The 26,198-nt window shown below is 37.4% G+C and overlaps 1 protein-coding gene across 5 annotated transcripts in view; it reads right to left on the minus strand.

Moving 5' to 3' along the window:
* Cdk14 (cyclin dependent kinase 14) overlaps window positions 1–26,198 on the minus strand; it is a 617,491-nt gene that overhangs the window by 78,321 nt on the left and 512,972 nt on the right. For 4 of the 5 annotated variants that reach the window (XM_021242623.2, XM_087204731.1, XM_087204728.1 and 1 more), the window contains 2 exons: window positions 15,766–15,905; window positions 9,262–9,405 (listed from right to left, as the gene is read on the minus strand). In XM_021242623.2, coding sequence (XP_021098282.1) covers window positions 9,290–9,405; window positions 15,766–15,905 — 256 coding nt within the window. In that variant the 3' untranslated portion in view covers window positions 9,262–9,289. Of the gene's footprint in view, window positions 1–9,261; window positions 9,406–15,765; window positions 15,906–19,877; window positions 19,912–26,198 lie in introns of those variants that run through there. The other variant, XM_087204730.1, reaches the window with a different exon arrangement.

Here is a 26,198-nt window from a genome sequence, read left to right on the forward strand (position 1 = left end):
GAATGCTGCTGGCATTTTTCGACAGCTCCTGCTAACTAGCCTTTTTGACCCACACTAAGAGGAACTCATCTGATCGAATCCTCTAACCTGCCAATCATTCGAGCAAATGATCTTCACAGTCACTCCCAAGGCAGGAATGGAGGGGGAGAAAAAGGAAAAGCGGGTGAGAGAATGAGGGAGTCGGCAAAAGCGGCTGTCTCTGCAGCTACCTAATGAGAATACTTTAAGTCTCTGAGGCGGCTGAAACACTGAAAAACTGGTGGGAAAATTAGGACACAACTGAATGCCTGGCTCTGTAATTACTGATTTCCTTCCATCCTGAGATCATTTTGAGAGCAACACCTCTGAGATGTGCCAGTTTCTAAAGAACACAGGAACACCCCACCTTACGCAGAGAAAATAGATTTATTTCTCCTGCTACTATCAATATGCAATTCTCATAATCCCACACTGTCAAACAGCATCCTTTGCAGAATTAATTAGGTGCTATAAGCTCGTTAAGTGTGCATTTGTAAACCAGGGATGATTATAATGTTTGTCATAGTGAAGAAAAGCCCCCTTTCCCCTCAAGCATATTTTAAATGTTGCCACTAGTTAGGAGTGTCGGTTTTTACACATTCATATAAAAGCAAGCAGGTATGATGGAGGTTAGTATTGGGCTCAGGGAGGGTTAAATTCTTGACACTGACAAAACAGGATAATCTGGGCATTCGTAATTAATGGAGGTAAAATAATTATTTTCCTTCCAGATTTGTCCTGGCTGTGCAGAATCAGTTTATTTAATTACATTAAAACTTAGTGGGCTCCCAGCTCACAGAATGACCCAATTACTTTAGGAAGAAAGATTCAGTAAGTGATTTAATCTGGCCTTGGATCACAACTATTGGTAGCTTAATAGGGAGTAGGCTTGTTGACTAAGGGATGATACAATATAATTATGTGTTATCACTCCACCATTGTGTGTAATAATGTATAATAAATACTGTACATGATTTAATTGGACATGATAATCACACATCTTTCCCCATTTATAGTAATTAGGCCAATAGCCCCATTTACAGTAATTATTATATGTAATTGAAGGCATTTTACTAATTGTATTGAAAATGATAATCCAGACCAATTAAAAATCCAAGGGTACTATACATAATTCAAACTATATTAAGAGGATGGTGATAATTTACAGGGAATAAACTCATTCAAGTACAGTATTTGATTCCATGTTTGGTATATATGGTGATATTTATTATGAGACATATTTCCATCAATTTCTATTTTATAATTTTTTTCTAAAACTTGAATATTATTTCCTCAGCTGAGAAAGTAATCCTTTGACTGCTCTATGATGTTATCTTTACTTTAAAAGTGCTGAAAATTATTTTTTCTGACTGTGTATTGCACTGAAAGTGTGTGTATATGTTTGTGTAAGTTGGTAAAAGAAATAGCTATCCTAAATTCCAGAAGACTCTAAATTATTCATTTGCACAAGTAAGTTGATGTCCTTAAAAAGTTTATTCATAGAAGCATCTCAGAGTATTGCAAACAATTTGGTAATGATACTTGTAGTAATTTAGCTAAAGTGGTTAATTTTGTTTATGGAAATACATTGCAGTAGTTCTCACTGCATTTGCTGTTTGTCTAGAATTTTACTATGTCTATGGATGTAAAGTGCTGGCTTTTGTCCCTGGGCCTCCATGTCTAGCCTTCTCTGATCCCATACCCCATTTCTACCACACAAAGCTCCTGTGTGAGGAGTATCTTAGGAGGAACGAGGAGAATCCATGGGATAATGTGAGTGGTTTTGAGCTTCTTTTTGACACTATCATTTAGGCACTGTCCTCCATGGATTCGAATGTCATCCCAGACCATCAGCCTACTTCAACTCAAGCAGCCTTCTTTTATGCTCAGACACTTCTTAGACTATCAGCAGACCACAAAGACAGTTTAGTGGGACTCAGATGCTATACTGGTATTAATAATACAATACAGTACACTTAGGGTATAGACAATTCCCTCTGTATTACAAATTCATAAGAATCAACATTAAATTCAAAGAAAAAAATAGAGCATCTTAACTGATTATAACTCTGTTATGGGTGAATGCTAACTTCCAATAATTTGGCCAAATACTGTAACGAGTATCTTGGCTAGTAGCTACATTGTATTTTGTGCCTACGACTTGTAAGAAAGCTTTACTCATACTATGCTGTTGGCTGAACAGTCCCTAAGAAATTAATTTGGGTTTTAAAAAGCCAGAAAATGCAAGCTGCAGTACACTGCTTTTCTCTCCTCCCTAATTTGAAAGCTCATCTAATCTGGAAACGCTGAATCACAAAAATATAGTCAATTTGCAAAGATCCATGGGTAGATGAACTGATTTGTGGAGCATCAAGCCAATTGCCTCCCTTTTTAGTCATTTTGCTTTAAAAAACACTCAGTCAGAATGTGGAAAAGGAAAAACAATGGCAAGACGTATCATTTTTAATGTAAAAAAATCATTCTGAATTCCTTTTTTAAACAAAAAACACAAAATGAAATATTTAAAGATACAGGAGCAAATGTGCATGATTTTAAACCATGTGTGTACACACATTTGTGTACAACAGACATGAGAAGAAAAACAGTATGACAAATGGAGCAAATGTAGTAAAATGTCAACATCTGGGGAAAGCGAGGAAAGGATATCAGTAATTCCTTATGCTACTCATCAAACTTTTCTGTAGATAATGACACTGTGTCAATATACAATTTAATAAGTACTTTAGAAGTGCACTCTGGATAGAGCATGATATAACTTTATTTTCATTCTGCTCTGTGGCAATCCTCATACATATGAAGCAGTCTAGATAGCTAAGGCTAAGAGTCCTTTGCTGACCCTTTCACATGGTTGTGGGTGGTGTTAATGCACAGATCAGGGAATCCAAAAAAGGGAAGGGTACAGACAGAGAAGGGAGAAAGGGGGACAGAACAGACAAACTTCCTCTGCCTGCTACTTGGCATTAAAGTTGCATGGAGATAACAGATTCCCCAGTGTAGAGAGGGAGTGAAGGTAAAGGGGGTGGAAGTCGATAGGAAACCGGACAATATCCGGCCTCTTCCCAATCTGATATTCATAGCATGCATCATGCATTTGTGGTTTAGTGCACTGTCAATTTCTCAAGTTAGATACATGCCTTAATCTACAGTAATGTGGAGGTGATATAAACAACCAAGGACTCTTTCAAGGAAAATTTGCAAGAAACACTGTGGTTTGTTTTTCTTCTTTGCCTATTTCTACAACCGTGGTCAATTGTATAAGGCAAAAGAGATGGTACAACTATAGTTGTTTGATAGGCAAAAAAAATTATAGGATCATGCAGAAAATAATTATTCTTATAGAAAACAACCAGAACTCTTCCTGCAACTGAAATAAACCAAGATCTAATATTTGAATTTTTTATGTGGTGAGACAATCTAATAGGCATTATCTCCTTTTGTGTCTATAGTTGAGAAAATGCACCATAACTTTAAAAAACCTTTAGTAAGTGCAGGTCTTAAATGTTACAATTATAAATGGAGTTTCCCTCTGGACTGATTTGCACAGGCGAGGCAAGGTGGTTTTCAGCTACCCTGCTTGTTTCACAGACTCTTCTGTGTGGCTAAGCCCAGAGTCCTCTTCTGAGGGCTCCTTCTAAATAGGCCGGGCCAGCCCATTCCCAGCAGCTCAGCTGACTGGAACATGGCTCAGAACTTGACCCAGAAGCAGCCAGCAGCTCCTGTGGGAGTGACTGACATAACAGCCTTGCTCTCTACTTGATAATGATGGTTTCACCAATAAGAGCTTTCTCTGCGAGGGTTTGAATCTGAGGCAACAAGAGCTCAGCAGTAGACTGCACCAGAAGTACAGGGACAAAGAGAAATCACAATAAGCAAGGTGAATAATCCATGAATAAGCAGAAACAAGTCACTGGAAGCCACAAAGTGAAGGGAACATGAAAGCAATGTGAGTAGAGGCAAAGACAAAAAAGTGAGCCACCATGAAGTCACAGCGTGGAGGAGAGCAATAGGTGTCTACTTTTCCAGGAGCAGTTTCTAGGGTTGAGATGGCACACAAACTAAAGCTACTGTTGGACTCCGAGTGACATTCTGGTCTCTGTGAAGCTTGTCTGTATCACTACTTAGCTGTTCTGCCTTTCACAGCCTGTTAACTGAGCAAGCCTGGCTGTGTCACCTTCTCCTGAAAGACCCCGATGCCAGATTTCCCAGGCCCTCCTAGTCCTGTGGGCACTGGGCACAGTGTTGTTCCTTTCTGTCCTTCTCAGTGATCAGTCTCTATCCCTCTCACCTGGGCCCCTGCCTCTGTCTTCACTTGAAGAATTTTCCTCCTAGCACACTCTGGACTCCCCATAAGTGGTTATCATCTAGAACTGAAATACATTTTCACTTCATGATTTCAGGTTACTTTTCCTGACGCCTCTTTGCAAAGGTAGGTGGGAAAAATGTTCTTCATCCCTTGTCCAGTGGAACATTTTGGGATGCTGGAAATGTTCTAAACATACCCTGCTCAATAAGGGCTCCTATCTACATGCAGCTACTGACCACCTGAAACATGATACTGCTACTGAAGTAAGGAAATTTTAATTTAAACTTAATTAAAAATTTAAATTTCCCTAGGCATACATTGCTAGTGGTGGGCAACACAACTCTATTCATCCTTAAAGGAAGGAAGGAAGGAAGGAGGAGCTGAAAGGAGAGAGGAAAGGAGGAATAATGACACTGCTTTCTTATATGTGATGAAGCATTATTTCCCAGTTTGTCTTTATCCTGTCTTGATTCAAATAAGTTGATCATTTTACTTCATAAATATATAATTCCTGTATATCTACTGAAGATTTCATTATCTGTGGATCAAAGGCTACCTGCATCAACATCCCCTGGGGTTCTTTAAGATGCAGATTCATGGGCACCAGGAACTATATTTGAGGAACTACACGGGGTTCTGGTGCCCAGAGTGTAAGAGCCCTGGTCCCCTACATGTTCAGAGGGTGATGCCAGACAATTTGAAGCACCAGGGCACTGGATTCTGTCTAGAATCTGATTCCTAAAAAAAAAAAAAAAAAAAAAAATCTTTATCTTATTTAAAATTTCTCTACCAATTAATGCATTCTAATTTTTTTTTACCCAAACAGACTACTTTTAGGAAATCATTATGTAATGACTGAATCAAGCAGAAAGAGTATGACAATGTTTTTCATTGTTATATAAATCGTAAATAATGTGGACCGATGGAGATAATTTACTAAAAGGTAAGAAAAGGGTCAACAAAGTGCAGCTGACCTCTTGCCCTTGAACCAAACAAAATTCTTTCATACCCTAGATATTCACAAATATACTATGAATTTAATGGGGTCTGAAGATCCACTAATTCATTGAAAAGAAATGCTCTATAATGAGCACATATTATTTCAGAACAATGATAAAACAGATGTCTGAAAGAGTGTGGGCATTCTTATCCTTTGTATTTGGGAAAGGAGAAGTAGACAGTGACCATGCACCTCCTTTGTCAGCTTAGAACGACTGGAAAACAAACAGCACAGGAGTATGTTGGTATCATCAGATGCAGATATAAGCAACACTAATGGGTGTTGGATTCCATGTAGCTTCTGGGCTTGTCCATGGGGAAAACATTCTATACTCAGATTGAAGGCTTTCTCAAACTGCAGAAGTCTTGTTTCTCATTGGCAATAAAATAAGTGGGAACAATCTAGGAAACCTTTAGTCTGCTAATATCTTTAGAGGATAACAAAATGTGGGAAGCCACAGTATTTTGATCAACTGTGACACCTGTCCTATTTTGTTTTATTAAATTCTTTTATTGGTACATTGTAGGTATACAACACAATTACATTTCTCATGGGGAATTGTACCTTTACATAATGCATCTTGGTTCTTATTTTTTCCCCATTCCTAGCCCTCCCTTTACCCCCTCCACCCTTCCCTATTTACAAAGACTTTATTTCCATTTTTTCCATTTCTCAGCATTTTTCCTTTCCCTTCTTTCCTTTCCCCTGCCCCTCCCACTACCCCTACCCCTTTGGACCTTTTCTTCCTATTTTGCATTATCAATTATTCATTCTAATCAATGGTATGTTTTAGGTATACAATATACCTGTCCTATTTTTAACTTAGGTGCTTGTGGTTTTCTTATTTAATTCCATTACAAGATTCTAAAACCCAAATCGCTCTCTCTGCAAAGCAAAATGTATCTCATTAGCTTTTCCACCAAGGCCAATTTATGCAAATTCATCATTATTAACTAAATAATTGAAGTGATCCTAGTATGCAAGCAAAGACATAATGTAGCATCAAGGTATGGGAGCAAAATGAGGACTTGGAACACCCCTCTTTGCTCACCCCCAATCCTTTTAAAGATAGACCGATACAGTCTGCTGTCTACATTTCCCCCTGTCCTTCCCCAGAGAGAGGTGGTTAAAATGCTAGCCTACACCCAGCCTCTCTGGGCTCCCCATCTCTTCGCCTCTCCTCCCCTTCCCAATCTCTGGGTTTTTCGAAGAACTAGGACATTCAAGGAAGATTTAAGATGCCACAGTCTTCTCTGAAGGGTTAATGAATTCAACAACAATAAGAAAATCAAAGTCTAGAGAATTACATATTTTTCTTTAAGGATGCCTTATTTGGGTAGGCTTTCTGCTCTACACTGTCTATACTTTGATACTCAGCTATTGCTCAGAGTAAGGCCATTCTAGATGGTATATGAGGCTCATAAAGAGGCTGTATTACTTGATCTCCAAGATGGTTCCATTTGATTACAATTAAAAAAATAAACCCTGCAAAGATGGACATTAAAATGATTTCTTTTTCTGCAATCTGACAGAAAACTGTTAGAATCCAGCTTTCCTGCAGCTTTTCTGAGAGGAGAAAAATTGAGAGGATAACAAAATGTGGGAAGCCACAGTATTTTGATCAACTGTGACACCTGTCCTATTTTGTTTTATTAAATTCTTTTATTGGTACATTGTAGGTATACAACACAATTACATTTCTCATGGGGAATTGTACCTTTACATAATGTTTCCTCAATATCATGTAGAATCAAGCTGAGGTATTTGGATTTGGAACAACAATAATATAGAAGCTTTAAAGTTGATGTGAAAAAGACAAAATTCATGGAAAAAATATTTGTATCGTTCTCAAGTAATTTTACAGAAAAAGCTTTCACTGTGCCAATATAACCTTTGATCTAGTTTCAAAAACATACTGTCAAAAACTCCACCAAATTTAAAATTGTAAAGCTTTCAAATACTGATGAGTACAGATCTGAGCACCTTTTAAGAGTATCTTTTCAATTAGCAGTTTTTGAGACATTTTGGGCAATGCTCTGTTCAGTCAGCTTGATTTTATTTTACAAGGATAAGCTGACTTAAAACACGTCCTTAGCAGCTTTGACTGGCCAGGCTCAGGTCAGGAGATGAGAAAGAGCCAAGAAGAAAGGACATGGCCCTGTAATTGAAATTCAGGCCTGTGTGTGTGTGTGTGTGTGTGTGTGCACGCGCGCGCACACGCATGCGTACGTGTGAGTATTAGTGGTGCAAATAAAGTCCACTTTTTTGTTTTGTACTACTGAATTGGCTAAAGGATTTATAAAGCCAGGGGCCCTCATTATGATAAAGGAGGTTAAATACTTTTAAAAAGCATATGTTACAACCTTCATGAATCAAAATTATTCTTAGAACCAGGAGGTAACTGGTCAAAACCTCAGCTCTAGGGCTGGGGATTTAGCTCAGTAGTTTTGCCGCCTGCCTTGCAAGCGCAAGGTCCCAAGTTTGATCCCCGCTACCAAAACAAATGAATAAACAAAAAAACCACCTCAGCTCCACTATTTGACCAGTTGAAATTCAGAGTGGGAGCCAACTCAATAAAGTTGTGTTTGTAGGTGACTTTCTATCCAACAGGGAGAAATAACCTGAAGAAGGAAAAATCCCACTCTTACCAATTGAGCAGGTAAATTGAATAGTAACAGCTTCTGACTTGTGTTTACATAGCATAGTTACTTGGTAATCTTTTGTCTCTAAATTATTCATAAGTCACCATCATAACCCTAACCCAAAATAAGCTCCCATGTTGAGAGTACACAAAAGTTAAGTCTTGAAATAGTTTAACCACAAGTGATCACCCACCAGAAAATGTGAAGTTTAATTTAGTGCCTTTGCTACACCGTCAAGTTAGCCCCTTAATATTCTTGAGATTAGAAGAAGGAAGAACTGCTTCTGCAATATGGTACATGTCCCTTGCTTTATTCCATTTAACTACTGACAGTTCCCAGGAACATAGTACAAGTGGGCACTCTCCATAGGAAACAGTGTAACAAGTGTACCCTACACAGGGAAGCTCCTTCTCTATTTGCTCTGCAGTACTGTGTCACACCGAAAGGAAACACACAGATACACACCCACCCACACCCAGACATCTCCAAATGGCAATCAAGAAACACAGCCGTCTCCTACTTGTCACCAAGCAGCACATGTGATGGCTGAGACAGGCTGAGATGCTCAAACACTGTCATGTTTAGATTATGCTCCCTATCTGCAAAACAGGAGTGGTCAAAGAATCAAGTAGTGACAAAGATAAGCTGAATCATAATGAGGTCTGTGTTGCAGGCCAGACAGGAATCAGAAGCGGTGAGGTGGTCCACGTGGGAACTGAGCTAAACTAAACAGGGAAGTCACTGCCTTCACCAAAGGTAGTCACAGTCACAATCACACAGAAACCTTCAGGTAAGGGTTAGAGTGCAGTAGTGCTAGAGTTGCTGACTTTTCAAGAAAAGCTAGAAATCTAGACCTTTTTGTGTAAAATTGCCCAATTTTACAATAAGAGCAACTAATTTTTTAAAAATTGCATGAGCCAAACAAAGCAGGTCTGTGGCAAGATACACTGCCCACAAGGAAATTTTTTCTAACCTCAAGGAAGAATGTGTGAGTGCTTAAGACGATTTGTTTATGACTCAAATGGTTTGCTTATGGCTATATAACTAAAGTGCAACATAAAATATAACTTTGGTTATAACTTTTGGTAAGTGCCTGAAAATGGAGAAATAACTAACTGCACTCTGCCTCATTAGAATGGTTCACAAATGACATACTAAACCCAAAAGGCAAAGAAGACAGTTTTTAGGAGTGGAGGTAATAAGTCTCAAATATTTCATTTAAAGATCTATTCAATATGCATTAAATACTAATTTTCAGGTAAAGGATGCCATCTTACCTGTGCTCTCTTGAGAATACTGTGCTCGTCAGTGCTTGCTGTTTGATAGACTTTTGCCATAACTATTGTTTTTCCCAAATGCCCGCATACTCTCTCCAGCTTCTGGTTGCAATTTCACATTTGGGATGGTAAAAATAGAAGACACTGAGGACAGAATGAAAAGTTTTCATTTATATATTTATAAATGTATTATAATATTTTCTTTTTAAAACAACTGGACATTGAGGTGGAATTCTGGATGTCCAGCACATTGAACACTGTAGTACATGTTAGTGTTTAAAATATCAAGTTGTCTCAGGTACACACACACATTTTCACACACACATACACGCATGCACATACATGTACAATGGGAGAGTCTGCCTTTCTCTCAGAACCATGGCTGAGATGATCTCTCACATTACTCTGATCTAGAACGATTAACCTTGATTTGGAAGCCATATATTTTGTCCTTTCTTTGTGCCAATTTTCATTCATTCATGAAAAGTATTTAGGACAGAATGGAGGACTAGGAAGTGGAGGCAGCAGATGTATTTACTGAGTGACTTTATTCTAGGAATTGTAGAATCCTGTAGCAAATAAATCAGGAAATTCCTGTGCTTGTAGATTTTGGCTGGGGGAGACAGGCAGTAAACAACCGAACAGATATAAATACAGTAGTGGTAAATGTTATAAAGGCAAACAAAACAGAGTGGAGAAACCAGAAATTTTGGGGTAGAAGAAGGTCAGTGAAAGCATCCATGACAAGCAACATTTGCTCAGAGACCACAAGGAGGTGAGAGAGTAAGGTTTGCATTTATCTAGAAAGAGAGCAAGTACAAAATGCAAGAGAGAAAACAGACAGAACTGACACCAGGCAGGCAGGCAGGCAGGCAGAGCGGGAAGAAAACCAGTTAGGAGGGAGCTGTAAAAATACAGGTAAATACAGGTGGTGAGGGCATGGGCGGGGGTGGGGGGTGTTAGCAATGCAGTGAAGACTGGACAGGGTGTGTGACAAAAGAAGAGGAGTAAGGTTAACTCCCATCAGCTGGAGGAATGGTGTTTGGGGAAAGAATTAGGAATTTTGTTTTGGTAATATTGTTTGAGATGCCTACTAGATGGTGGAAATGCTGAGAAGGAAACTGAATATGAAACCCTGAAGAAGTCAGGGGCCACAGGGCTGCACATAGAATCTTGGAAGCTGTCAGTGTTTCTGTGATGTTTGAATCTTGAGACTGGGTGAGATCATCAGAATCCCCACGAGTTTATGCAGAGAGAAAGAGCTGATGGTTAAGCTTTGGGACACTCTTCATAATGAGAGGTCTGGCAAATGAGGAGAAATATGTCAAGGAATCTGAAAAGCAGAGTTTAGGGAGACAAAACAAAACCATGAGAGAATCCTGCTCTGGAAACAAAGTGCAAGAAATGTTATTAGGAGTGGGTGGTGGGTGATATGTTAAAAATTCTTCTGATGCATCAAGATGAAGATTGGGAAAAGAACAACACGTAAAGCTTTGAAACCAAGTTCAGGAGTTGTGGGTACAAAAGCATGGTTGGAAAGGAATTGGGACAGAATTGGTGGCAGTAGATATACTGAAAGTGGATGTGGTCATTTTATTTTTCAAAAGATGGCATGGAGCGACACAATAACATGCAGTTAGGGTAGCATATAGGCCTACACAGAAAAACCTACCAACATGCAATCAGGAAAAGTCCTTTGGGACTGCTGTGTTCATCCGATTTGTTCTCTAAATAAGAAGGCAGAAGCCCAGAGGGACTAAGGCTCTTGTCAAAATTGCCTGGTTAGGTAATAGTGGAGCTAAAGCTAGAATCCAGGTGGTCTGATTCCTAGCTCAGCGCTCTTCACACTGTACCAATTTGTTGGTGTGCTTTTACTGGATTTGAGTTTTGTGAATTAGCAAATGAATGTAATAAAACCAAGCACTCTGCTATGAAGTGTATTTTGTTCATTTACTCCGACAAGGGTAGCTCAGCTTCAATTATTTATGTAACTTGATAGTATACACAGGAGAGTGCTCTGTGGTGTATTTGGGAAGAGTAATGAATTTCTTCTAAACCAGCCTTCCGCTTGCTTCTCTGTAATTAAATCTCTGTGAAGAAGTGGGGCAAGGCTGTTGGGGTTTCAGGACAGAGGGTGAAGGGCATGGTGTCACCAGAATCAGCTAACTTTAATTGTCAGATCTCCAGGGAACTGCACCATTTTTCATGCTTAATGCTTTTATAATCCCTGCTTTGATGACACACTAAAACAATACTTCTAAATTTCAATATTATGTGATTGTAACAAATGCATACAGTTTAATATGCTTCCACATCGATTTTGAACATAAGCTGGACTTTCTCACATCAAAAGCAGGGCCATCACCCTTGAGAGTTTCCAGTTCTGTCACTTTCCCCCACACACCTGTTCCTCAATCTGGTCTATCCAAATTATCTGCCTTATACAGATGCTCACTGGTGACAACTTCCCTATGGGACATCGAGAAGGAGCCTGCCTGATGGCCCCAAAAACCTTGACACCCTACACAAACTGTGTGGCTATTCTGCAGCCACAGTGTGATCCCTGGGAACCGCAGTCTGCTTGCTTAAATTTACCAGATAAAACTCCTCAAGAGAAATCTGTTTGGATGAAGCCTTGACCCCATGGAAGCACTGGCCCATGGGTCCCTCTCTCTTCCTGCCTGTGCTCCTTGACCGCTGTGTGTGTGGCCTCCAGACATACTCTGTCCCCCACACTGATTAGGTCACTGGCGCTATGCCCCTGACTGGGTCCAGATGGTGAGGCTCTGCAGAGCAACCTGTGCAGGTGTATTCCCTGCAAGTGCTCTTCAGGCTGGGTCTCTGGTGGCTGCTGGGAACAGCAGATGCCAGCTATGTTGATGAAAAAAGTTTAAGTTTTTGTTTTGTTTTGTTTAAATTCTCTTACTGGCACATTTTAGGAACACAATACGTTTACATTTATCATTGGGTACTTGTACCTGTACATGATGTGTCTTGGTTCTTATTTTTTCCCCATTACCTGTGTGCCCTTCACCCCCTCCACCCTTCCCTATTTATATAGATTTTATTTCCATTTTTTCCTTTTCTCATAATTTTTCCTTTCCCTTCTTTCCTTTCCCCTTCCCCTCCCACTTCCTATTTCAAATTGGACCTTTTCTTCCTATTTCATATTGTTTTATTTAAAACAGTAGCCTGATGAAGATTCAAGGTATAACAAAATAAGAAAGGTATTATATTCTTAAATATTCTTCCAAAGCAAATCACCTTTTTCTTTCTCTCTCTTTTTTTTTTTTTTGGCTTTTCAGGACAGGGTCTTACTATGTATCTCGGGTTGGCCTTGAACTCACTATGCAGCCCAAGCTGGCCTCAAACTCACAGCAATCCTTCTCCCTCAGCCTCCTGAGTGCTGGGATTATAGGTGTGCACCACCATGGTTGACCTACCACTTCGTTTTTATACGAATCTATGGAAAGGCTGCAGTGTCCCATGTTCTCCAAGCTCCAACAACATCGAAACTCATCATACAGCATGGCAGAGCAGAGCAGGCCAACAAGGCTCGAGCCCACTATTAACTTGTTTTTGTTCCTGATCTCCTTTTAAACCAGTTTCACTTCTAGCCTGTGTAAGTACTGTACTTGACTTCTGTGGACATTCTTTAAAAAAATGTTATGAGTGATCTTAGGGAATGAGAGTACATAGAGACTCAATTATGACACTTCCCCCAATTCAAATGTTCACACCCTGACCCCTAAGGTGTTGATATTTGGAAAAGGGGCCATTGGGAGGGGATAGGGATTGGATGGGGTCCAAGAATGGGACCCTCACAATGGGACTAGTTACTTTTTGAGGAGAGGAAGAGAGAAATGTGCCCTCCACCTGTGAGGACACAATGAGGTGGCTCTCTATCAGCCAGGGTGAGAGTCCTCACCAGCAACTAGATCTGCTAGCACCTTCATCTGGGACTTCCCAGCCCCCAAACTGTGAGAAACAAATGCTACTGTTTAAGCCCCCCCTCTATGCACTCTACGGTGTTTGATCACCGCAGTCTGTGTAGTAGACTAAGGCAGTGAGGTTCCCAGAACTGGTGAGTTGGAACCTTGACTAGGTTAATGAGACAGACCATGTATTGATTCTGGAACACTTCTGCCCAGGAGGACCTCCTTCTAGGTCTCCTCGGAAGGGAAGTACGTCAGAGGCTCTGCTGCTGCCGCCACCATTGGCCAGTGAACTTTTAAAAGACTCTTCACTAATGTGAAATTTAAATTTAAGAATTTTAAAGATTTCTAAATATAGTCTGCAGAGTATTAGCCCAGACAGCAGAGTCACCAAAACCAGTCATTTCACTCAAAGGAACAAATTCCCAAAGTCTCTGGAGTGTGGGAATTCTTTGTTTTGTAAATATGTTTACAAATATAGGCACGTTGGTTGTTGTAAATGGAAATGACTGTAGTATTTAGGACTGGGATTGTCCTTTCTTGTGACTAGATTTATGCTTCATAATGGTTATCTTTGAGACACAGAAATAGCATTTCTGTAACTGAAAATTGTTACTGGAGGCATTTAGCAGAATCTTGCTTTAAAAATATAATGATTTTTCATCTTTATTCTCCCCCCTTCAAAAGGTTTCACTGCTCCTGATGTTTAACGTTATGCAAAGACGTGTTTCTGCCAATGAATATCGCCTTATGGTTATGCTTCTGCAAATAGCCTGCTGTGAGCTGATAAAGGGATTAATGCAGCCAAAATTCTTAATCTGTGAAATTACAAATTAAATTCTCATATTAAAAATACCACCCTGAGGTATTTTTTGTGGTTTTAATTCCCCTCTGGTGTTCTGCATACATTGTGCCTGTTAATGATGGGGACAAGGCTGTCTCTGTTGGCAGTCTGCTGCCGAGTGATAATGTGGAGGCATTTACCCACTGATAGAAACTGGATTTAACCACTGGCTGATAAACTAAGAGGCAAGTGGGTAATAAGTCTGTATTAACAGAAAAGTACTACTACAGAATTCAGAATCCATAGACCATCAAAATCCTGGCTTAAACTCAATCATCAAGTCAGATGGGATTGAGATGTCAGGAAGGAGGAGCGATAGCAAGTTATAACCTACACCACACAAGGAAAATAAACCATACGTTTCAGTGTGACAAGCCATAAACTAATGAACCTATTTGCATCATTCTTTTTCAGGACAGGAAGACATGTCACCAATTCATAGAGAACTCACCTTAATTTTTTCAAAAATTGGGGATCATTTTTTATAACGATCAGTGAGTAGACATTCAGAAAGGAAGTAGGGCAATATATAGAGTAAATGTGAGCTGGGAATATGTAAAAGGTTAATAAGGATTTGTTAAGCATACAGAGTAGTAGGTTAATATAACTATAGTTACTTCAGGGTTAAAAAAAAAGTAGTTGAAAATAAGTGTGAAATATGAAAAAAGATTTCAGGTAGGAATACTCAAGAGTTGTTACTTGAGATTTAGTTAAGGGTTATTGCTGTTAAAGAGAATCCAATACTGCAGTGGGATACAAAAAAGTCTAAGATCCTAGAGACAAAGGAATTAACATTGTGTTTACTATTAATGATGTACAAGGATTAATAAATACACATATTTATGTATATATGTAGTATGTTATTTTTAAGGCAACCAGAAAAGAGTATGAGATAAAATAACTCTAATGGGAATTTGGGAAGAATGTTTCACCACTGAATAAAAATATTCCTACTGCAATAGTATTTTGCAGAATTTCACAAGAATTCTGTTTCACACTTGGAAAGAAAGCTTAGATCCTCCTAGCCATAAATCCTCCCCCAAATACTTTAAATGTAATTGAAAAAGCCTGTGTAAATACGAATATTTTTGTAAAAACAAAACAAAAACCCACCCAGGAATGTGCTTTGTTTTAAAAGATACAGAAAAGAGCTGTCTGTAAAAATACCAAGAGCCCATGTAGTTGAAATGAATTACATGTCTTCAGTTCTTACATGTCAATTCAATGCATCAGCCAATGGCCAACTCTGTTCTTCAGCTCACTGGCTAGCAGACCTTTTTAAGGTTATTGTTACAACCAAGATGGTCTCTGAGAATCAAACAGGAATAAATCATTTCTCCTCTGTGTAATCCAGCCAGTTAAAATAGTACTGCATGCATAAAGTACTAAATATGTAAATCATATTTTTCTTTTCATTTATGACTGCTCATATCAGTTTTTGGACACATACATAATCAAATACAAAGACACGCAGCTGCAGACTGCAGAGTAGAGATAGCAAAAGAGGAATCCATTTTCTCCCTGTCTGGTAAGCTAGCAACTGAATGGCAGAATTCCATTAAACATATACACATGATTGCCCTCCCCTTCTCTCCCACAAGCACACACTCTACACACACACACACACACACACACACACACACACGTAATGCATACACACTTGCAGCATCTTGTACACAGATGGCAAAGTGCTTTAGCTGCACACTGTAGAGGTGCCATACTCACTATCAGTCAGCTCCCATAGCCGCGGGGGCAGGTCACTGAAGTACTCATGGCTCAGGGCTGCCTGGGCAGACAGTCTGTTCTTTGGGGAGCACTGCAGGAGCTTGGAGGCCAGATCCTCTGCATGATTCACATAGCTGAGCCTAAGAGCACAAACAAAAGAGACAAATCAGACCAAAGAAGAAAATTCACTAAATACTTCAATTTATTCTTGGTCAGAAAAACAACCTAAATTACCTCCTGAAAATGAACAAGCAGAATTCATTGATTCCTAGAATATCTGTTACTCCAAACTGGCTTTTACTCTAGATATCCTAGTATCACTGATTTAACATATTTCTACTATAAGCAAAGGGTTGATACTTTCAGAATGGCTAAAGCTAAGTGCAGAGGTAAAACATTTCAAAAGATAATTTATTAAATAGTTGTTCATAGAATCTATACATTATATACATATCTAGATATAGTCATGGTAAATTAGGACCAAATAACTAGGAAAATTAAAATGGAACTGCTATTAAATTATCTAGTTACTAAAATTACTTTTCCTCTAAAAATTTATGTTTTCTTTCATTGAAAACAAAATTACTGAAACAAATGCCCTGTCAAATATCAACCATCATAATATTAACCTACAGGTTAACAAAAGGGGACATGCTTAAATGATACGAGACTGAATCAATTCAAGATGACCTTTAAAACAACAGTAGAGAGAAAATATGTGTCTCAAGATTATCGAACAAAGGAGAGAAGTAAAGGCTTTCATGTGGTAGAAGCTTTCAAATGGTTGGTGGCACTGCTCAGTACAGTCCAGCCTGGCTCCTCATGGAATTTCTACTTCACTGTTCCCAGCAATCAAACCTGGATAATTAACATAAAACTGATAGTAAGATTATTCCTGCTAACGGCTACCACTTATGGATAGCTGAATGTGTCGGAACACCTTCCTGGGCATTTCTCACATTGTAGTCAAATAACTGTGCCAATTTAATGGAGGTGGAAAGTAAAGAGGACACAGAGGTGGATGCAGCGCAATGTGTGCAGTGACTCTCAGAGGTAGATGGAGTGAAGAAAAGTTGCTTCTCTCAGTATTTAAAAAAATGTCTCGAAGCCACTGAACACACAATTAGCCAAAAACTATCTTTTCTCAATGGCCAACACAATTCTCCTCAAGCAGTTCTTTAGGACTGATTTTAAATTGTTATGGAGTGTAGGAGTCCAGATTGAGGAAGAGGAAAGTAGGTAAAGAATTCAAGTAGAGAACAGGAGAAACACAGAAAAATATTAGCCCACAGATTCAGACTGAGAAACCTCTCTTTTTTCATATGTGAAGTTCTCAGTCCTGTTCAGTGTTTAGCTGCCACAATGTTGTTTCATTTTGTTTACAAATGGATCAACAGATTGGCTTTAAGTGTCTCTGCCTAGTAAAGAGAGATTCATCCATGCCAAAAAAAAAAAAAAAAAAAAAGCATTCTTAAGATTCTTCACAATCTCCTTGCTGCCAATTATTTCTCCCTCCCCTCAAGACTTTCTTGAGGGCCGGGGGTATAGCTCAGTGGCACAGTGCCTGCCTGGCAAGCGCAAGGTCTTGAGGTTCAATTCCTGGTACTGAAAAAAAAAGACTTTCTTGAAATTATAAACTTTTCATTAATATTTTAAAAAATCAAACACGAAGTTTAAGATGGATTTCACAGTAAGAACTGCACTTACATAGAGTTGGTAGTTTTTACTTTAATCTTGGTGAGCAGTACACTCATACAATTTCCTATAGATTGATAAAATAAAATAGTGCCAGACTGGGATTAGATCTGAATTTTGGGCCTGGCACAGTTTTTAAAAATTCAAACATATATTAATTAAAAGGAACAAGAGATATTGTTAAGCACCAAAATCGTATTATAGTACATGTACAAGAACAGGAAGGTGATTGCAACATTTGGTGTATAAGTATTGAACACTAAATTCATTACTTTAGAATACAAGAAATACAAACCCACACATAACTATTTTCAATCTTAGTTTCTCCTCTACTGAACAAGAATGATGAACCACCTGTATATGCAGTTCTTCCAACAATGAATTATATTTGAATCACTGCTTTAAATTATATTTATAGCTGTATCTGTTTTTGCAATAGATTATTGATTACATTTAGGTATATGTATGCCTACATATAACGCATTCATCAATGTAAGAGAGTCCATCACATTAAATGACATCAAATTTTAATGTCAATAAAATAACCACACTTTTATGTTACATTTAGTTTACACAAAATATTTAAATTATTATATAAAAATTTAGTTTAGAAATTCTCTTTACCCACTTGCATTTTTAAGAACTAATTTTACTCTGATATTCTCCAGGCATTTTTAACATGAGTCTTTGTCACTGTCAGAACCATTTTTTTGCATTCATTTAAGTTGTATGAGCTATGATGCTTTTGGGAATCTATGTAAAATGTCTTAATTAGAAATTTTGTCCGAAGTCTTGGGTGTTCCTTATCAGATTTTTAGAAAGACTATGTTGTTCTCAACCTCCCATTGCGATGGAACATGTTTTCAACTTTTCCTTGCAAGCCTAGCGATTTTTTTTTATATATTGTAAGGCTAGGTAATTACACCTTTGTAGTGTGGTATCAGTCTTTAAACTTTACAATGTGATCTTTTCTATCTTTAATAAAACTAAGCAAAAGTTCATTTTTTCTCACATTAACTTAATGACTTCAGCTTTCTTTTGTTTTGTTTAATATTTCCTTGGCACATCTTTTGTCATCTGCTCACCTTTAATGTTTTATACACTGTGATGGTTAAGCTGGATTACATCAACCGGACTGGCTTGGGAGCCAGGGGACTGGTGGTGCACACGGCTGGGTGTGTCTGAGTGAGTCTCAGGAGCGTGACTTTGGGTACTATATCTGGTACTGTTTTCCTGCTCTGCTCCCCAGCTGCCAGGAACTAAATATCTTGGCCTCACCACATCCTTCTACCATGATCTACCTGTCTTGGAGCCAGCTGACCATGGATCGAATCTCCTTAAAATATGAGCCAAGTTAAATCTCTCCTCCTTTAAGCTCTGGTGTCTGGTATTGTGTCCAGCATCAAGAAAAAAAAATATATATGTTACTATATATTTATACTTAATTTTAAGGTGTCTCTTTCATAAATATTGTTATTTAGCTTGGCTTAATTTTTACCCAATTAAACAATCCTTCTAGGGAGAAAGTTCATTTACAGTTGTGATTCCTGGTCTATTTGGAATCGCTATCAGCCTAATTTTGCATTCAAGTTTTTAACTTCTTTTATCTTTTTCCTACCTTCTTTCAAACTGAGTTTAAAATTCAACATCTTCTATCTTCTATTTTAGAAGTCAAACATTACATTTTCATGTACTCAGTGGTTACTCTCAACTCTTTTTACTTTTTTTTGTTTTTCATTATTTCTTCAGATGTTTAGTACCTTTTTAGTTTTTATTTTAATGTAATACAAGTAGATATTAATAAAGAAAATATAAAAACAGTTCTATGAAAGCAAATTTTCATAACACAAATAATTAGAGAATAATGGTAATTACACTATGTATCATGATCTTAAAAGAGTATATTTTCAATTGCTAATCTATCTCTCAACTCATTTCCTAATAATACTATATCTTTTTTTAATATAAAGCATTTTAATTGGTCCACTTTTATAAGCTGGTGGGTACTCACAAATTATTTCTTACATCACATATAAACAATCCAGATAGTATATGCATATAGTTGAACTAACATCAATACAAATCACCATTTTATCAATTACATAATAAAACAAATTATTAAATATTTAAATATTAAGTTATTCAGCTCAGTAGGCATATAAAATATATATCTTCTTAATTCATTAACAGAAACTTGCTTCTTTTTCTTTTTGAAAGAGAGGTTGAGAAGAGGAGGAAAAAAACATACTTATAACAAAACAGCTGGTAAACAACTTCCAATAAATGTGGAAAAAATTATAGGATTTAAAAAAATGATATTAAGAATTACATTAGGTACAACCACTAAACTTGTCTACCTTAAAACATTTATGAAATTGAAGGGCATATGTCTCATTTTGCTAAAAATAATAGCTCACCTCAGCTCTTCGGCCCTCTCTTTCAAGTTGCACCCTAAAGAGCAAACATTAAATTAACCTTAAGACTTTTTTTAAAATCTGGAGACATTAAAGATATGTGTTTCTGTACAATATGGACTTTACATGAACTCTTCCACCATGGTTTGTGACTTTCAAAGTTTTCATAACAGTACAAAATGAAATTTATAGAACGACATTAAGAAATCATCATAAGACTTGGACAAAAGCCAACAAAACCAATGGTTACACAAATCTGATGTATACTGTTTCAAATGTGGGACATATAAAGTAGCAGGCAAGTAGCTATATAGGTCCTACTACCAGAGTTTGAAATGACTGAGGGAATAAACCACAGATCTATGCCATTTTCTAGGATTTTAATTCTGTACGATAAAGAAAACATACAAGGATTGTGCTGAGTACTGTAGTACCCAGTCTCTCTACATTTCTTATATATTGGTAAGATTCTGGCATGGGGATGAACTTGAAGAAGACAAACGGGTACTGCATGATTTTAGGAAAAGTTAGTTACTACAAAAATGGAAAGCATATTTTAAATGATGCTGTCTTAGTTATCTTCTTGTCTCTAAGAGACAATACTCAACACCCATAACTATAGAAAGGTTTATTTTGTTTCATGGTTTGTAGAGGTTTCAGTCCATAGTCGGCTGGCTCCAAGGCAGGGTAACATGGCAGAGGAGCATGGCAGAGTAGAAAAGAGCTCATGGCATGGTGGTGGGAAGCAGAGAGAGATCAAGGGCGGAAGGATGGAGCTATATGCACATCCTTCCGAGCTACGCCCCCAGTGACCCATGTCCTCCAACCAGGTTTCACCTCCTATCACATTTAGCTATAACATCAGTGGACTAATTCACTGATGAGTATCATGTACCCAAGATCCAATCACCTCCCTAAAGCTCCAGCTCTATGAGTGCATGAGGCTCTGGGGGGACATCTAGATAAAAACTATAACAGCTGCATAGCAAGCATCTTTCACTAAGTATCCATAACAGACTGATTATAATTCAAACACAGAAACTGCAATTCTGTCAGATTTGAGGCCCTGTGAACTTGCTTATAAATATGCCTATGGAAACTTTATGATAATCTTGGTCCTGCCTTAAGTTCCATTTCCAAGGCAATATCATCAGACACACCAGTTTTATTTAATGTAACAGTTGTTTCTATGACTCTTGGTGTCTACAAAGCGCAGCTGTACTTTAGGACCATACTTCTCCAAATACAAAAGCTAAATTCTACTCTACTTTTGTCTTCTAATGTCACAGCATCTTCACATTTCATTCCATCTTCAATTAATGCCAGGACAGCAGGCACTAGACCTCTTCAAGGCCTATGACACAATGGACAGCAATGTAAGAGCCAGGTTTCCGGAGACTTCCTTTTCCCAAGGCATCACCCAGGACCCAGGTCAGTTAGATGGCAATGTGCCATCACCTTCCTTCTCAGGAGAGCTGTGTCAGAAGTCACCCACACATTCTCAGCATTGTGGCTAATACCATGTATATAACTTTTAAAGTTTATATCCATTTGTTTAAGGTCATACTAGTTGGATCATTCTATGTGTAACTTCACAAGAGGTGAAGTCATTTGAGTCATGTGAGTTAAAAAGTACTCTACAGGATTATTTAAGAATTAAAAGAATTTTAATCCAGAATACAGAAATGATGTAAAGAAACTGAAGTCTACTGCAATATAGCACGCTTGAAATTCTCAGCACTTCGTGGATGAAGCTCTAGCAGAGAGAAGTGAAAGGAACCTCCTAATGAGCCTCAGTGAATCTTTAATCCAGTAATGAGGAAATAGAAAAGAAGTTCCCCCAGGTTTATCCATCTAGGTCAGAGCTCTTAGAAAATGCTTTCCTCATTTTAATTGAATCCTCCTATTCTTGCCCTAGTTAAGCCCTCTTGTGCGCTTCTTGATGAGATAGTGATGAAACCCTTCCTCGTGTGTGTGTGCGCACATGTGTGTGTGTGTGTGTGTGTGTTTGTGTATCTGTACAAGTCATGCTGAGTGTCTGGAAGGATTCTCCACTGCCCTTCAGAATGTGGCAAATGTGTGACCAACAGCACCATGGATCTGCCCACCCCGGCAGCTGGCAATGGTCTTTTGTGAGGCAGGTAGGCTTTGTGTTTTTAATGACCTTTCCACACTTCCACAGAAATTTCCACACTTTATAACTTTTACCTTCAAGTAATTGAAGAATATTAGAAAACTTTAATTCTAATGACATCAGTCCCATCTCTTCATTATTTTATTTCTATTTTGTTTTACATTACTGTTATTACTAATTATTGCTATTGTTATTATTGTCATTGGTGTTGATATTGTTTTTGCTTACTATTGCTGTCATTATTAACACTCATTATTGCTGTTATTATTTTATTTAGTTGTATTTATTATTTATCAAATAGTCTTTCTTCTCATGTCTTATATATTCCTGCCTAGATTTTTTTTTGTGTGTGCTTGAAACAAAACCACAGAAATTCTTTTTAAGAGGATTGTTTAATGGTAAAACTCAGTTTTATTTTCATACAGAATAATAGTTTGACTCATGTATCATTTCATACCCAGGTTTAAAGAATTTTCCCTTTATCCTTTGAAGGATATTATTCTACTGTTGCTGCTTTTTATATATTTATTTTTGTTGATGCTTTTTAGTGTTTTTCTTCCTCTTCCCTTTAGTGTTTTTCTTTTCTTCTGTAATGTAAGATGTTTTTATTTAACCTCTTACAACTCACTGTTTCCTTCATTATTTCTAGAAAAATACCCTAGCTGTTACCTTTTGTGTGTTTTTCTTCCCTAATTCTCTCTTTTTTCCTCATTTTGTAACTCTAATGTAATGCCACTTCATTGAATATTGTGGGGTTTTTTTCACTCTTTCATATTTTCCATCTGATGCCCTCCCTATTCTCTCTTCTAGGGAATTACTTCAGAATCAGCTTTCAACTAATTTTCTCTCCAATCAGTTGCATCTAATACTGTAATTTTGATGATCCCCTTGTTCAAGTTTTTAAACTTGATCGGCTATTTCTTTATAATATTTTAAACAGTAATATGCCCAATAACTGTCATTATCTTGTTTTAGGTGAAGGAAGAGTACGGTTTTCCTGCAATTGCTACTGTCCCTTAATCCCAATGACTTTCTCTAACATGCCTTTTAATTGTGGACAGTGAACGCATGCTTGGCTAATACTGACCTGTGGGAATCCTGAAGAGCCTGGATTGAGAGTGTGTTTCTCCATAGGGATATATTTTTTGCTTCTGCCAAGAGTTCTGGGGCTCTCTCAAGATATAAGACTCCCAGTTCTTGCTGTTGGCTTCTGAGACCCTGCAAGTTATGTAAATTTAAACCCAATCTACAGGAGTTCTCAGGGACACTTTCATCCTCACTTAGAGCAAAGGCTAGCACAAATAGTTGTTCTTGCAATCTCTTTTTGTTGGAAGTAGATTTGTTTTAACCCAGCCCTTTGAAACTGTTTATGATACTGAAGCTCATTACTGTGTATTGAGGGTCTCCACTCCATGTAGAAAATCTCAATTCCTAGGTACTGTCTTTCTCAGTCCTACTTTACAAAACAACTCCAGGGTAGGTGTAATGTTAGCATTGTTCACCATTCTACATCCTGTTCTTCATTCTTGGATCCACTGGAGATTTCACTTATTTTCTTTTTGGTTCAGCTGTGCATTTGAAAGGATGTGTTTGTTGTATTTGATTTAGCACTTCAGGTGATTTTTAATCGTAGTAAAGAGACACCCTCACAGGTATGAATTTATGCACTGTGTAATTTAATTAGTGTAAAATAATGTGTATCTGTAATGGTTAGATATTTCTTCATAGGACAATCACTAAATCAGTCTTGTTTCCTTGCCCCCCACCTATTTCTATTAAGTATCATCAATTTAGCCTCAAGAATTAGCTGTCTGAAGTTGCGTCAGGCTACTGTTTCTTTACCACACAACTCTGAGATGCATCTCAAGTACATTATCCTAAGTGAAGAAAATAAAGGTTATGTACCTCTGTCTATCTTTTCATTTACATGACATTCTGGAAAAGTCAATATTAAAGAAACAGAAAATTGATCAGTGTATGCTACTGAGTACAAGAGGAACTGGACAGCCTTTTTGGCTCTGTATCTTGATCCCCCCCCCCTAAGTTTGTTGGTACATTTCAGGTATAAAATACAGTTACATGCATCACTGGGATCTTGTACCATTACATGAGTCTCTTGGTTCTCATTTTTCCCCCTTTCCCTGCCCTCCCTTCACCCTCTCCACCCTTCCCTATTTGCAAAGATTTTGTTTCCATTTTTTTCCTTTTCTCACATTTTTTCTTTCCCCTGCTTTCCTTTCCCCTACCCTTCCCACTTCCCCTGCTCCTTTAGACCTTTATTTCCTATTCACAATATCAATGATATACTTTTAAATTAAAATATCAAGACCTAGGAGACATTACCACAGATTTTACAGAATTTGAAAGGAAATAGAAAGCATATTTCAAAAATCTATTTTGAAATAAATTTGACAACTTCTAAGAAGTAGCTTGGAAGACAAATTAATGAAACTAACTCTGGAGGAAATATAAAATTTGAATAGCCCCTATTAAAGAAAGTATATTCCTAGCTTGAAAAACCTACCTATATGACAACAGCAGGCTCATATACATTTTAACTAATAAATTATATCAAACATTTAAAGCAGAGAAAAAAAGGAACACTTCTCCCCTCATTTTAGGAAATCAACATTGTGCTAATCCTAAAACTGGATAAAGATAATAGAAGAAAAAAGTATAAATATAGGTAAAAATTTGTTTAACAAAACAAATTAATAGAAGTCAGATCTGGCAGGATGTAGAAAGTGGTTTTATTATAGGGATGGTAGTGTTGGTTCAGCTTTGGAAGATCCACCCCCAAAAGTCATCATTTTAACAGAGGAAAGGAGAAAGCCATATGATCCTGTCACTAGTTGGAGAAAAAGTATTGGACTAAATTCCACAGCTGTTCATGGTAAAAGCTATCAGGAGACTAGAAATAGAGCAGAAACTTCTCAACAGATTAAAGACATGTACTCCATACTTCCAGCGAGACTGCCTTATATGAATGGAAAAGATACAATGCTTTCTCTTTAAGGTGGGGAACAAGGGCAGATATGCTTACTCTTCATCTGTCCATTAAACTTTGAAACCTAGGCCCAAACCAAAATAGTCTGGCAATAAAATGACACAATTAGGATAGGATTGGCAAAGTAGAAGCAAAATCTTTACATGTGGATGAAATGATCATCTACAGAGAAAATACTAAGAAATCTCTAGGAGCCCCTAGAACTTGTACTTGAATTTAGCAGGATTAGAAAACACAAGGTATATATAAAAATTCAGGTCTATGTATACTTGCTATAAATGAAGAATTGGATATTGAAATTTAAAAGTTATGTAGGAGTACAAAGGACCTAGAAAAATAAAAAGAAAAAAATAATAGTGTTGGAAGATGTTTAGTACCTAATTTTAAGACTTCCTCTAAAGCTACAGTAATCAAGGCAGTGTTGGTGTAAGGAAATACATATAGATCATTGGAATAAAACAGAGAATCTAGAAATAGAACCACACATATATGGTCCATGGAGTTTTGAAAGATTATTTAACATTAGCATTTTATAGAATATAAACTCAATTCAAGAGCCGAGGAAGAGATAGTGTTTTCAGCAAATGGCACTAGAACACCTGGTATCTGTATATAAAAAATTAACCTCAATGCTTTATTTCCATACAGGAAAATAACTTGAAGAGATCTATGAACCTAAATATGAAAACCTAAAAGTATAAAACTTTAAGAAGAAATTATAAGGGAAAATGTTTATGAATTTAGGGTAGGCACGAACTACCTAGAATACAAAAAACATGATGTATAAAAGAAAAAAGTTGATAAATGAGATTCCATCAAAATTTAGAACTTTAAATGACATCATTAAAATGAAAAGTAGTCCTTAAACAGACTATATTTACAATGCATATAACCTATGACCAGAATATATAAAGAACTTTTACAGCTCATTAATAGACAACCCAATTAAAAAGCAGACATAAGAAGATGATAAATAGCCAGTATAGCACAAAGAAAGGTGTGCAACTCTAGAATCAGAAAAATACTAATCAGTACAATAACAAGATTGAATTATACACTCATTAGGGAGATGAAGTTAAAAGTTTTAAAAGCCTTGTCATGACTTTTTCTTTTTGTTGGATTCTCTTCCTTTGCATTTAATTTGTCATGCCCAATGGATTCATTCTGCTGGGCTTCCTGGGAT

The sequence above is a fragment of the Heterocephalus glaber genome, unplaced genomic scaffold (assembly GCF_053883595.1).
Source record: "Heterocephalus glaber isolate CG9 unplaced genomic scaffold, H.glaber_assembly_v1.0 deba00000546, whole genome shotgun sequence".
In the NCBI taxonomy this organism is placed as follows: domain Eukaryota; kingdom Metazoa; phylum Chordata; class Mammalia; order Rodentia; family Bathyergidae; genus Heterocephalus; species Heterocephalus glaber.